The 14,950-nt window shown below is 34.1% G+C and overlaps 1 protein-coding gene and 1 long non-coding RNA gene across 2 annotated transcripts; both read left to right on the forward strand.

The window, feature by feature from the left end:
- Positions 1-5,807: 5,807 nt before the first annotated feature.
- Positions 5,808-8,645, forward strand: LOC107817070 (12-oxophytodienoate reductase-like protein). Its single transcript, XM_075239363.1, has 3 exons — positions 5,808-5,970; positions 6,271-6,387; positions 8,074-8,645. The coding sequence occupies exons 1-3, from the start codon at positions 5,808-5,810 to the stop codon at positions 8,631-8,633; spliced, it is 840 nt and encodes a 279-aa protein (XP_075095464.1). The 3' UTR covers positions 8,634-8,645.
- Positions 8,646-9,774: 1,129 nt separating this feature from the next.
- LOC107817077 (uncharacterized) lies at positions 9,775-14,878 on the forward strand. Its single transcript, XR_001655112.2, has 3 exons — positions 9,775-9,944; positions 11,667-11,942; positions 14,417-14,878. It is a non-coding gene; the product is annotated as an uncharacterized LOC107817077 (long non-coding RNA).
- Positions 14,879-14,950: the final 72 nt, after the last annotated feature.

The following is a 14,950-nucleotide window of genomic DNA, read 5'->3' on the forward strand; positions in this document are numbered from 1 at the left end:
ATTGAGAAGAAGAAAAAACTAATCAAGATGTGCCAAAATATAAGTTACATAATACATACTAATTTTTGTTCATACAAGTTACATGGTATCTCTTACAAATTTCATAAATCTATCAAGGTCCGAAGGAATTTCCGTTGGTGGTGGCGGAAAAGTTGCTTGGTCATCGCCACTTCCATGCGAAGCAACATCCTCCGCAAGTTTAGCTAGCATTTCTTCGTAAGCTTCGTCTTCATCTGGTTGTGATTCAGCAAGTCCAAAATTTCTTCTTTCCGACCGGATCCAATCTCTGAAAAGTACTGATTTTTCCAAACTCTCCCTCATAGACGCTCTATAATCACCGAGTTGAAGTCTTGCTTGACCGAAAGCGCTCTCTGATACCACTGTTGAAGCTTGAATAGTTAAAATATCTCGGGCCATCCTTGAAAGAACCGGAAAGTATTTTTCTTTGTCCTTCCACCATTCCAAAAGATTAAAGGAACCGTCGGGATTCACTTCCTCAATTCCATGCGACAAATAAACTTCAAGCTCATTTAGTTGTAAAAAATCACTACTACTAGAACCTTGAGAACCCCTAAACCCCGCCCAAGCATTAAGTGCTCTTACTCCCGCAGTTCTTTTAGATGATTGAGAATCAGAAGAAGAATGAATTGCAACATTTAGTCTAGCATGATTTAATGCAACTTGATAAGTATTAAAAATAGTTTGAGCATTTATTCTAATTGAAGCTATTGTTTCCGGAAGTTGAGACAATTCCTCATCTTTAAGTGCTAAACCATTATAAACAGTTTCATACCAAAAATGAGGACCTCCTAATTTCATACAAGGATTTAAATAAGCAGAAACACCATAAATAGGGGGAATAGGAAAAAAATATTTTTTAAACATTTTTCTCATAGAATCAATAGCAAGTTTATAAATTTTCCCACCCTCGAAAAAATGAGCAAACAAATTTGCAAGTTCTGCAATATAAACTAAACAGTTAGAAATAGTAGGATAATATTGCCCAGAAAATTTATTTATAGCAATATAAAATTTTTCTAAAAATTCTACAAGTATTTTAACACTAGCCCAATCCCCATTTGTAAGGTGCTCATCATCATCACTTACATGTGCATTAAATATTGAGTTTATGGAGTTTCTATATTCATATGCAACAACCAAACTTTCATACATGTAATTCCATCTAGTTGGACAAGGTTTAGGAATCTTTCTTTCTCTTAGGCCAAATTCATCGCATCTTTTAAAATATTCTCTAAGTCTACTTCTACGGTTTGAATAAAAAAGCCAGTTAAGAGCCATTTTAACCTTTTTAATTTTAATATTTAAAATTCTTATACCATCACCCACAATTAAATGGTAAATATGACAAATACATCTAACATGAAAAATATCACTAAATGTAGGGTTTAGCGTAGTGGTAAGCAAGACTATAGCATTTGTGTTACTAGTAGCATTATCCATTGAAATTGACATTATTTTATTACTAATGCAAAAATATCTACAAATATCTGTAACTGTGCTAGCAATAAACTGCCCTGTGTGACGTGAATTAATTATTCTATAAGAAATAATGCGCTTTTGCATTATCCAATCCTCATCAATCCAATGACTGGTAACAGTAAGGTAATCACAGTCGTTACCACTTCTATCAATATCAGTTGTAATAGCAACACGACAATTTATATGAGTAAATAAATAGCGCAAATATTATTCATATTCATGTTTATATTTATAAATATCGCTCTTTACGGTTGTGCGAAGAAAATCTTTATAAGTAGGATTAAAACAAATTCTAATATAATGCACAAAGTTAGGATCAGAAGGAAAACTATAGGGTAAACACATAACAGTTACCATTTTTGTCAATTCTTCCCGATCTTTTTTTGGATCCTAATATAAAATACCTCCGGTAACAGTGTTAATTCCCGGTTGAAATTGATTTGAACTGGTACTAGGGTCAACCTGACTAGGAGTAGGTAGACTTTTCCCCTCGGCCAAAGCTTTCAGACGAAGATATCTCACTTTATCTTGAGGGTGTTTCATTATGTGTCTAGCCAAAGTTCCCGTCCCCCCCTCCTCCCCCCCTCCGCGATCCCCCGCGATCCAAAATATTTAAAAACTAACTCTGTGCCACAAGTTTTACACTTAGCCTTATTTTCTGGAATTAGTTGAGTAAAAAATGGCCAAACGGGAAATATTTCCGTCCGTTTGCTAGGTTGTCTAGAAAAAGTAGGGGTAGTAACATGAGTATCAAATGGGGCATCATTTGAATTAGCAGGGTTACCACTAGTTGGGTTAACATCAGGAGCATGACTAGTTGGTGTATCATCATCCGGTTGAGTTTCATCAAAATCTATTTCCTCGTCATCATTTTCATCAATAGTTGGATTAGAATAAAGAGCATTCATTAATTCATGGTCTAATTGTTCACCAGATCTAATATTATGGCAAAATTGACTTTCAGTAAATTGTAATAAACTATTATCGCTATCAAGAATAGTAGGTGTAGGACGTATATGGAGTTTGGTTCGGGGAGCCCGGGCAGTGGGGAGGAACAAATTGAGCACTAGATTCGTCACTCTTGGATTTTCCCTTATTTTTACCAAAAAGTTTTTTTAAGGAAGCCATCTTAATTAATAAAGTAATAGAAAATAAATAAAACAAACAAAATTATAATATTAAAACTTAAGAGTTGGAACGAGTTTACCGAATTGACGAACAACTTGTTGGAAATTGATTATCGTTGAAGATTTCAATTCACCAACTTCACAATTGTTTCACAAATTAGAACAATAAAGTAAGCAATAGTAACAATTATAGAAGAAAATTAGAGAGAGATTGTGATAGATTGATGATTTTGTAAGAAAAATGAAAGAATGATGGGGTATTTATAGTTGAAAATAGGGGAAAAGTGTAATTATAAAAAGTTTGGGATTAAAACAAAGTTGAGGGGTTAAATGGCTATTTTATAAATAGTCAACGACTATTTTTGACAGCCCAACGGCTATATTTTTGACAGTCCCGGACCCTGGCGGGCTAAACAGTACCGGGCCTGACGGGCCCAAATCATAGGACCGGCCCACGAGACCGGCCCAGGCCCGCTAAAACGTTTAGCCCGTTTAGCCCGCGGTCCCGGGCCTGGACCGGCCCACTTGCCACCCTTAGTTTCAATGGATAATGCTACTAGTAACACAAATGCTATAGCCTTGCTTACCACTACGCTAAATCCTGCATTTAGTAATATTTTTCATGTTAGATGTATTTGTCATATTTACCATTTAATTGTGGGTGATGGTATGAGAATTTTAATTATTAAAATTGAAAAGGTTAAAATGGCTCTTAACTGGCTTTTTTATTCAAACCGTAGAAGTAGACTTAGAGAGTATTTTAAAAGATGTGATGAATTTGGCCTAAGAGAAAGAAAGGTTCCTAAACCTTGTCCAACTAGATGGAATTACATGTATGAAAGTTTGGTTATTGCATATGAATATAAAAACCCCATAAGCTCAATATTTAATGCACATGTAAGTGATGATGATGAGCACCTTACAAATGGGGATTGGGCTAGTGTTAAAATACTTGTAGAATTTTTAGAAAAATTTTATATTGCTATAAATAAATTTTCTGGGCAATATTATCCTACTATTTCTGACTGTTTAGTTTATATTGCAGAACTTGCAAATTTGTTTGCTCATTTTTCCGAGGGTGGGAAAATTTATAAACTTGCTATTGATTCTATGAGAAAAATATTTAAAAAATATTTTTTTCCTATTCCCCCTATTTATGGTTTTTCTGCTTATTTAAATCCTTGTATGAAATTAGGAGGTCCTCATTTTTGGTATGAAACTGTTTATAATGGTTTAGCACTTAAAGATGAGGAATTGTCTTAACTTCCGGAAATAATAGCTTCAATTAGAATAAATGCTCAAACTATTTTTAATACTTATCAAGTTGCATTAAATCATGCTAGACCAAATGTTGCAATTCATTCTTCTTCTGATTCTCAATCATCTAAAAGAACTGCGAGAGTAAGAGCACTTAATGCTTGGGCGGGGTTTAGGGGTTCTCAAGGTTCTAGTTAGTAGTGATTTTTCACAACTAAATGAGCTTGAAGTTTATTTTTCGCAGAGAATTGAGGAAGTGAATCCCGACGGCTCCTTTAATCTTTTGGAATGGTGGAAGGACAAAGAAAAATACTTTCCGGTTCTTTCAAGGATGGCCCGAGACATTTTAACTATTCAACCTTCAACAGTGGCATCAGAGAGTGCTTTCAGTCAAGCAAGACTTCAACTCGGTGATTATAGAGCGTCTATGAGGGAGAGCTTGGAAAAATCAGTATTTTTCAGAGATTGGATCCATTCGGAAAGAAGAAATTTTGGACTTGCTGAATCACAACCAGAGGAAGACGAAACTTACTAAGAAATGCTAGCTGAACTTGCGGAGGATGCTGCTTCGCCCGGAAGCGGCGATGACCAAGCTACTTTTCCGCCACTACCAACGGAAATTCCTCCGGGCCTTGATGGATTTATGAAATTTGTAAGAGATACCATGTAACTTGTATGAACAAAAATTAGTATGTATTATGTAACTTGTACTTTTGGCACATCTTGATTAGTTTCTTTTTTCTCTCAATGGTGGTATTAGCATCTTGTTGTGCTCATTCCGTAGGGGGAAGGAAGACTAAGAAAGATATTGTCATATTTTCTTAATACTATAATAAAATTACAAGGCATTACTTTGAATATCTATTTACAATATTTTTGTCTTTAGACTTTAAGTTTGAATTAAAAAATTTAGGTCACAATTCTATAATAAAATTTACAAGGCATTGCCTTAGATATTTTTTTTAACATCTTTTTGTCTCTAATTTCTATTTAATTTTAAAAACAAAATCTGTTGGGCCCACTTAGCCCATTTAGCCCTCGGACCGGGACCGTTTAGCCCGAGACCATGAGTTTGTGGGCCCGGTCCCGGGCCGGTTCTTACAAAAAGACCATTTGGCCCGGGACCATTTGGCCCGTTTAATTTGGGACCGACCCGAGACCGAGATCGGGACCGTTTGGACCGGCCCACTTGGCCCGTTTAGGGCCCGGACCGGCCCACATGCCAGCCTTAGCGTAATGGTTGGGCCCACCACTAATGATAATTATTGAAGTGTGATGATGGAAACCTAACGATAAACATAAAAGCCCAAATTCTTGTAATGAGCCATTACTCTTTAATGTTATGGAATATTCTTCATTAAATGTTACCGGGCACAGCATGCTTAATGCCTTTATGGACCTGCCTTTCTCGGTGACACACGAGGTAGATGTGCCCGATTTTCTGTCCTCCCGGCTTTAATTTCACGTGTCTCCTTCTTTGGTGGCCATGTAACGTAACATATTTTACCCAATACAATGGGCTGGGTCAAGATGGTTAAAATTTGTGTCATAGCCCAACCCACCTAACTCTTACCAATCTTTAATTGATATGTGTTGTTTCATGGAGTATGAATTATATAATTACTAAATAAGATTTTTTTTTCTTTTGTTGTGGTCATATATAACATATCAAACAAAAATAATATTTCTAAGATATTTTAACAAAGTTACTCAAAGATTAATTTGGGCTAAAAATCAGCCCAACTTTAAATGGGTTGAGACGGGTTGAGTCAAGGTAAACTGACTTCAATAAATGAGTAGGTCAATAACCAACCCAACCTTAGACGGGTTGGGCGAGTCATCTGGGTTTGGGCCAAATTTGACAGCCCTATGTATTTCTATACTTAATAATTGGATGTGAATGACTTTAAAAGGTGCCCAAATATGCCTGGAATATGGAGTGAGGAGCAAGTGGAAGCATGGAAACCAGTAGTGGAGGGTGTACATGAGAAAGGAGGGGTCTTCTTTTGTCAAATTTGGCATTCAGCTCGCTTGTATGTCCCTACTATTAGTGTGTTATTTATCGGCGGAATTCCCATACTTACAGGTAAGACTTACAATAGGGAAATCCCAATTCATTGGGCCTTTCGATACAATCAAATAGAAAGCCCCAAGGGCGCCATATTCTAGGAGCCCAAATTATGTGATTGAATAAATCCTCCTGCGGGTCAAGGGCTCCTTTGCCATGGCACATCTAAAGCGATGTGATATGAAATTTGAAGCTAGAACTATATATTTACAAGATACACCGTAGATAAGGAGGAATAAATGTACTCGAGGATTTATGATATTGTTTTCTAAAGCATTTCTCTATTTTTCGGTTTCTTTCTTCTTTTTTCACATGCAGCACCTGCAGATAATCAAGTTTACGAGAAACCAATACGCCATCCTAATTTGAAATCTGATGAAATCCCTGGAATTGTCAATGATTTCAGGATCGTAGCCCGTAATGCGATTAAAACTGGTAACATATATTTTGATACTGATAAACCACAAGAAATTCATCAAAACATGATAATGAAGATTGAGAAGTTAGCTAGCTAGAAGGTTAATTAACCTGGTAATTAAATACATAATAATCTATATATTATTAAAAGTAGAGAAAAAAGTCCTCACATCAAGCCAAGTGGCAGCCTCAGAAGGGCACTTAACAACTTAGGACAAAGTAAGTTTGATTAGGTAATAATTAGTTTCTTTTTGAATTTAAATTTTAAAAATTAAAATTATATATAATTTGTTGTTAATTAGTTACTCTTTTTGAATTTGAATATAAACATACTTAACTTCTTTTTTTTTACAGAAATAATAATTTTTATATATTAAAAAAATATTTATTCAAAAACCAATTCTATTATAAATAGGGAAGTTGCTAACATGACAGAATAGTATTTCGATTATATGTAAAATTCAAAATGAAGAAAATTAATTATAATAATATAGTATAAAAAATGTACAAAGATGAAAATAGAGATAAAATGAGGATATTTCAATTTTAAAATAATTTAGAAAATTAAATAAATTAAGTAAATAATACACAAAGATATTATTGATAAGTTTAAAAAATTGACGAATTTATATCTATATCTATATCTATATATTATTAAAATGAGAGGAAAATACATTCACATTATGCAAAGTAGCAGCCTTACAATAGGCCACTTGACAGTTCAGGGACAATGTTAGTTACGTTAGATAATAATTAGTTTCTTTTTGAATTTAAAATTCAAAATTAAAATTAAAAGAAGAGGAAAAAGTCTCCATATTAAATCAAGTAACAGCCTCGCAATAGGCCACTTGGCAATTTAGGACAATGTTAGTTAGGTTAGTTAATAATTAATTTATTTTTAAAATTTAAATTCAAAATGAAGAAAATTAATTATAATAATACAATATAAAAAATGTACAAAGATGAAAATAAAGATAATATGAACAATAAATAATATTTTAAAAATAATTTTTTGAGAAGTAAGAAAAATTATGTTAAAATGAGTAGTGGACAATGATATTAAGCCAAGTGATGTGCTAATAAATCATTATATTAATAATGTAATAATATTAAATACTAAAAATTATAATAAAGAAAAATAAGAAACAAAATATTATACGATGACTATATAATTTGTTTTCTTTATTTTCATATAGTTTAGTTAATGAAATATTGTACCGAGAAGTAAATGTTAGTTAAAATTTTATTTACGACGTAATATAATACACTAAAAATATAAATGATAATTTTAAATAATTAATATTCTTTAATATTGACTGCGCATCGCGCGGGTTCTAATACTAGTTAGATCTGGAAGCAGTGGCGGACGCACATGGTGGAAAGCGAGTTCAGTTGAACCCGCTTCGTCAAAAAATAATATTGTGTATATGTATAAACTACGATTAAGCTGCATAAATTTTCTATAAATATTTTATTTGAACTCACTTGACAACTACTATTTTACGACTAAAGTTTATGTGCTTCTAAGATTGAACCCGCTTGCACAAAATTCTGGGTCTGCCACGGAAGAGCTAAGACCCTTTTTAGTCCACCCTCTTCAGAAGATTGAAAATATATGTTGCTTTATTTGAGTGCTTAGTTTCATTTACTCAACTACTTACGTAACTTTTCATTAAGTTTTTAAGCATTTGTTAACTTAACTAGTCTCTTGTGTTAAAGAATTTGATGGAATTGAGATCAACGCTGCAAGTGGCTACTTAATTGACCAATTCAATATTGATGCAAGTATTGAGGACCGTTGTCGACTTGCCCTGGAAATAGTAGAAGCAGTGGCTAACGAAATCGGAGCAAATAGAGTTGGTATAAAACTGTCTCCTTTTTCAGATTATGATGGCAAAGAAAAGGACTCATATCCAGAAGCGGTAGCAATTTACATGGCGAATGAACTAAGAAAACTTGGTGTTCTCTATCTTCATGTGGTTGAGCCAAGAGAAACAGCTAAGAGTCTTCTTCCCATTAGGAAGGCTTTTCAGGGGACACTTATCGCTTCGGGTGGTTATAATAAATCTGATGGGGACAACGCGATAGAGGAGAATTATGCAGATTTGATCTCATTTGGACGTATGTTCTTGGCAAATCCAGATTTACCTAAGCGTTTTGAGGTTAATGCTCCACTTAACAAGTATAATAGGAGCACATTCTATACTCATGATCCAGTTATTGGTTACACTGACTACCCATCTCTTGAAGTAATTGCTTCCTAATTATTCACATGGTTATGGAAAAAGGAATATCACGGATTGGAGCTGTGTCTATCTTGTTATAAGCATTGTATTGTATAATAAATAAGTTCACATGGTTAATTGTGGAAAGAATCATGTAGAATTGTGTGTACTTTGATGAAAACACAGTATGATCTGATGTTTTGAAATTGAGGTTTTATTTGTAAGTTTGACTTTTAAGAGTTCAATAAATCCTTTCTTGTTTAGCACTAATTACATTATCTTAATCAAAAACTCTTTTAGCTATGGTTTAAGATTAATACTGCATATTTTAAATCAAACATGAATTATCTCATCCTTTAACTGTAAGTGGTATTTAGACAGCCATAAGATTTGTATGAATTGAGGAAGTAGAGGAGAAAGGAAAAATTAAAAGCGACAAATCGTAGAAGTCTATCACATTACAAGCAAATTGTAGTACAAGTTTTTAGAGTCTAGAACCAAATTGACGCAAAAAGCTAGTATAACGCTAACGGACATTAATTTGAGACGTAGGGTAAAGGTCCTATAACTATTAAGTTGATCATGTTTAGTTTTTGGTACTCATTTTTATTATAAAAACAGTTTTTTGCATCATTTTGATTCCGGACTCCAAGTTTGAATAGGTAAAACAGTATATATGTGACAATAAAGCGAACCAAAATAGTATTTAATATTAGCAAAATGATCTTCGTTAAAATAGACTTAAGGATTAACGGAGTAAAAGTAATTGATAAGTATTACTTGATAAGAAGTAATTTTAAGTGCAAAAATTGACTTTATAAATAAGAATTCACGAGTTTAAATAGAATTGTTGAAACTAATTATAAGTAGTAGTGTACTAGAAATATTTTATAAATTTTAAAGATCTTTGAATGAAAAAGGACGAATTTGCAAAGTTAGAATAGAAAGAGAGTTGGAAGTTTTGCTGTGGAAAGAATATTAGATGATTACATAAAATATTAAAAATAAATACTAAAAAGCTTCATCAAACTATAAGAATTTATATATAGAAAAAGTTGTAGTAAAAGTTTGGGGTAACTAAAATTTGGTTAATAAGCACTTGGTAAATAAGGGAAAAGAGCTATTACCCAAACACCTTGTCTGTGCCTGACAAAAGAAAGGAACAAAAATATCTGTCTTCACAACAGAACCAAAGGAAACAGAAGGAGAGCAGAGAGGGCGAAAGAAAAGGAGTTTTATAGCGAGCGAGAAAAAGGAAAAAGCAGACAGACACAAAGAGAGAGATGAGAGGGGTCTCATCATTTCCCTTTCTTCTCTTCTTCCTTTCCTTTTCTCATCAATTCATCGCAGGTTTGAATTCCGCCCCAGATCTTACATTACCAATAGTCAGTTCTTTTTTTTCTTCCTTAATTCAATTCTATTTAGTTATGTCGATTTTATGGGTTATATCATAATTGTATTGGCAAATGTTTCTCTTAGATCCGTCGTGTAATTTCGGTCTCAATTCAATTCGGAAATGATTTGCTTTTTTATTGTGATAAAAGAGAACATTAAAAAAATCGAAATTGCAGTGTATAGGAAGCTAAAAATGTGGCTGTTATGGTCCGTTTCTATGCAAATTTCGTAATTTACTTTCGATTTAACTTTCCTCTTGGGATAAGGGTTGTGTGTGAAAAGGTTGTCATTTGCTCATTATTATCATTGTCATTTTTTTCATAACCATGGTGTCCGAGCTAGCTTGTGCGCAGAGGCGGATCCAGGATTTAAACTCTATGGATTCAATTTTAATGTTTTTAACATTGAACCCATTATATTTTTAAAGTTATGGGTTCATATCTATTATTTTTGCAATTTTACTTAATTTTTACATACAAATTTTTATTCCGCGTCAAAAGTTATGGGTTCATTTGAACCCGTAGTTAGTACACTACATCCGCCTTTGCTTGTGCGTACCTCGACTAATTCCACATGGTACCTACTACCTCTCACCAGCACAAGTACCGGGTAATTCTGTCCATCAAGGCTTGGACAGAAGGAAAGAAATCACCTAGTAGTATTTTTTTTGCCTGGGCTGAAATTTGAACTTAATACCTCACGGTTTTTAACCTACTTCATCAACTACTAGGCCACGCTCTTGGGTGCTATCATCGTCATATTATTTATCTATATGATATTTGTGAGTGGCATCAACATTAGTTTCAGCAGGCATCTTCAATTAGGGATGAGAAAACTTTGAAACTGGAGTCTTGAGACAACTTCAAGGAAATGAAAAAGATCTTGTTTTGATGTCACATAAACTCAATTACAGCTTCAGATTTATTTTCTTACTTTTTTCAAATGAACTACTATGGTTTGTTACAAGAGATTTTTTTTGATAAGTAGGTTTGTTACAAGAGATATTCTAACATCAGTTCGATCCAGTTTACTACATGCAATTATCAGATGGGTGTTAGGATTATTGAATTGCATGACCATTCCATTAAAAGTTTAAGTTGTAAGAGAGGGACATGTTTATTTATTTATACTAGGCTTGCAACCCCCCCACCCCACCCCACCCCCCAATACAAGCCAGACTTTTTTTTTTCTTTTTAAAGTCGAGCCAAGCACGCAAAAATGCTTTCTGATAATAAATGACGATGAGACTTGAACTCGTGATATCTGTTCCGATACTATGTAGAACTGTTTGACTATCTTATCTGAACTTTTAAGCTGTTAGAGAGGGGGCATACTTATCTATCTATTTTAGGTACACAACAAGTACTCTCAACCTTTAAGGTTAGCCAAATATCTGTGAATAAGAATGGTTTGGGTTTATTTCCAGCTATCTGGTTTTGCATGACTGAATAAATCTTGACATGGAGAGATGGAGTCAATGTGCTTCGAAAAGCTCGCTTCCCATAAGCATTTCTATCATTTGATGTTTTTCCGTCCTTGTTCGAACTTCGAAGATACCAGGAACAGACCTCATCAAAACTGTTTATGGCTACATTTTCATGAACTAGCATTTGTGTATTTGAGTTTGGTTTCATTTTGTCAGTTTGATTGCTTTATATGTACGCTTTTCACTTTCAGGCTTTTCAGATGATTCTTCAAATCCCAAAAATGGAACAAAAACTGATACTCATGCTGCATCCAGCAGTAACACTGGGTCAACGATACTCATTGTATGCCTTGTCCTTGTGGTGATAGTGCTTCTATCTTTTTTCCTTTTCAAGTTTTGGCAAAAGAAGAAGCGGGAAGAGCAGTATGCTCGTTTGCTAAAGTTGTTTGAAGAAGATGATGAGCTTGAGCTTGAGCTTGGTCTTCGGGATTAAATCTGTATCAGATGCTAACAATCAATGTACTGAGGTGAGACTCTTTATTGTACTCTCTTCCTTGGAACTCTCAAAGAAAAAGGAAATGTTGCTATGCGTTCTACTCCTAGCTCTTACGTGGAATCTTGGAATTATTGATTGGTGGGTGAGCATAACGTTATTAGCACAAACTGTTTTTACCATTTAAGAAGACATTCGCTTTTTTGGGTGTCTCAAAATGTTCAACACACTAGCACTGATCAACTACTTGGAACAATTATAGTTTAAACTTTAAACTATGTAGTTCTGGTGTACCTGTGATTAAACCTATACAGCGACATCAGCATGATATGAAAAAAAGCTTTTATCTACCACTATCACTGTCATACCTGAGCAAAGTAACTCTTTCAGCCAATATGCTCGTTTATAAATGGGAAGGAAGGAGCTAATATCACTCACTGTGCACCTTGCTAATGTTTATTACCTTATAGATGTGTATGGGTAGTCTTAAAGTCATTCGTTGATAAAGTTCTGTTTATTTGCTTTAGTATTTTCCAAAGAAAATATCAATTAACTATGGACATTTTCTGTCAAATCCTTTTATCTTTTGTACAGTCTTCTTCTGTTTCCTTTTGTTAGTAAGTTGCAAGCAATCAAGCATGTCTACTCTTTCCTGTTATTATGATTTAACAGTAACATGGTTCCCGTTATCTCAAAATTGTATCAAGATGATATATGGTTTGTACAACTTCTTGTGTCAATTATGACGCTGCAACGCAATTCTAGTTCTTCTCCTTTGCTGAATCTTTTAACACGATTTCTGAAACTCTGTGTTGTGGTTGTGTATTTTGGAAAACGATATAGGAATATGGAACTTATCAGAATTTATAAGCATGAGCGGATATGTACTCTGTAAATTTAATGACTCATATATGCTCTAATAGTTCAGGTTGCAAATTTTAAGGTTGTACTTGTATGCTCTATGGAGTTCAAGATTCAATTCTGTGAAATACCTACATCTACTTCAGCAAAAAATATCTACATTTCTATGGTGAATGTGATGGCATGTAACCTGATTCTTAGGGTGTGTTTGGTATGAATTCCAATTTTTTCATTTTTGGTTGGTTTAAATGTTTTGGAAAACACTTTCCTTATAAACTCATTTTACTCCCAATTGGAGAAAATATATTTTCCTTATCAAGAGAAGAGAAAACATTTTCCAAAACTCTTCTTTTCATTCCCCACCCTCACCAACCCACCCCCCACCCAAATATTTTTTTTTTTTTACTTTTTTTTTGTAATTTTAAATTTCTGTTTTTTCGTTTTTCTGCACCACCACCCTCACCCCCCCCCACCCCGCATAAATTTTTTTTTTACTTTTTTTTTGTAATTTTCAAATTTGTGTTTTTTCTTTTTTTTCTGGACCACCCCCTCCTCCCCAAAATGATCTTTTTTATTTTTTTTTTGTAATTTCAAATTTCTGTCTTTTTGTTTTTTTTTTCCCCACCCCGCACTTCCCCCCCTCCCGATTTTTTTTTTTTTTTATATTTTCAGTTTTAGTTTTTTCATCTTTCGGTTTACAGGTTCGAAATTTTACAAGTTCCAAAGTTATGAGTTTGGAGGTTTATGTGTTTGGAAATTTACGTGTTTAGAAATTATAAAGTTTACAGGTTCGAAATTTCGCGGTTTCGAAAGTTTAGCGGTTCGGAAGTTTATGAAATTTGTGGGTTCGGAAGGTTTGTTGGTTCGAAAGTTTATGGCTTCATGTTTATTGTATCTAAATTATTTATGAATACTTTTGAGAAGTTATTTTCCTTAATTTGCGTACCAAATACCGGAAAATGAATAAGATTACTACTTGTTTTCCAAGAAAATATTTTCTTGGAAAATATTTTCTTGGAAAACATTTTCCGTTATACCAAACACACCCTTAGAATTCTTTAATTTGACCTTCACACCTATGGGTGATTTCCCGGGAGGGCCAGGACTATTGTTGGATGTGGCACTCAAGGGTGTGGCCTAGTGGTCAATGAAGTGGGAGAAGACCATGAGGTCTTAGGTTCAAATTCAAGCGGAGGTAAAAAAAAAAGTGATTTCTCTCCATCTGTCTAAGCCTTGGTGGGCATAGTTACTCAGTACTTGTGCTGGTGGGAGGTAACAGGTACTTGATGGAATAGTTGAGGTGTGCGCAAGCTGGCATGGACACCACCGTCATTCAAAAAAATGTTGGATGCACGTGATATATTATATTCTACACAATTTCTTTTGATCTTTTATACCTTGGCAGTTATGTTATCCTGTTATTATTTAGGCTTTTTTGAGGAGTGTCAGTCTGCTTGGTGCATGAACTGGTCATGCTGATTAGGAAGTGTCTTTTTTTTCCTTTTTAAATGCCGACATGTTATATTTTTATATCCGGTATCTGCTCAAACTGTAATATTATGCAATGCTGTCAACTATGTAATTGACTAGTCTAATTCTTTATTGCATCTGACTTTTGCTTTGAATTACTATTTACCCTGCGTGCAGATGCAAGTAATATCTTAAATTCAGATTGTTGGTTCATTGATCACAATGGGTTGGATGATTCCAGAACCTTGGCATAATCAAGAGAATTTTTATTTCACAGTTGTAGAAATATGTATCAGTATTAGCAGAACCAAAATTTTCATGCATTCTTTTTTTGGAGACAGATCGATGGATGACAGATATTGCCAAAGGACTCCCTTCCGACTCAGCAATGTAATTCATCCTTCACATATTCACTCTGTAATGGTGTAGTAGGTATTTGCAGCTTGTTAGATGGCTTTGAAACATGAGGTATATTTTTTCACAAAAGCTCAAATGAGCTAAACTGTATCTAAGTGTACACATTTACTTTTGTACCCTCCGATGTAATGTTCGGCCTTCTCTTGTGTGTGAGTGGAAGATGATATCTCTTCCCTTAATAAGAAGTCCATCCCTGTGACATGCTACTAGTTAAGCATTAAACATCCATGAAGTTTCTAAATGTTTGGTCCGAAACATAACTATCCCTTGGTTCTGGACAGAACTTTCTTCATA

The sequence above is a fragment of the Nicotiana tabacum genome, chromosome 19 (genome assembly GCF_000715075.1).
Source record: "Nicotiana tabacum cultivar K326 chromosome 19, ASM71507v2, whole genome shotgun sequence".
NCBI lineage: Eukaryota > Viridiplantae > Streptophyta > Magnoliopsida > Solanales > Solanaceae > Nicotiana > Nicotiana tabacum.

Bases quoted from the DNA above. Each gene is read 5' to 3' on its own strand.
- LOC107817070 (XM_075239363.1), top strand. From the start codon at position 5,808: ATGCCTGGAATATGGAGTGAGGAGCAAGTGGAAGCATGGAAACCAGTA. The intron at 5,971-6,270 runs GTAAGACTTACA...TTTCACATGCAG, and splicing joins CGGAATTCCCATACTTACAG to CACCTGCAGATAATCAAGTT. The intron at 6,388-8,073 runs GTAACATATATT...TAACTTAACTAG, and splicing joins CCGTAATGCGATTAAAACTG to TCTCTTGTGTTAAAGAATTT.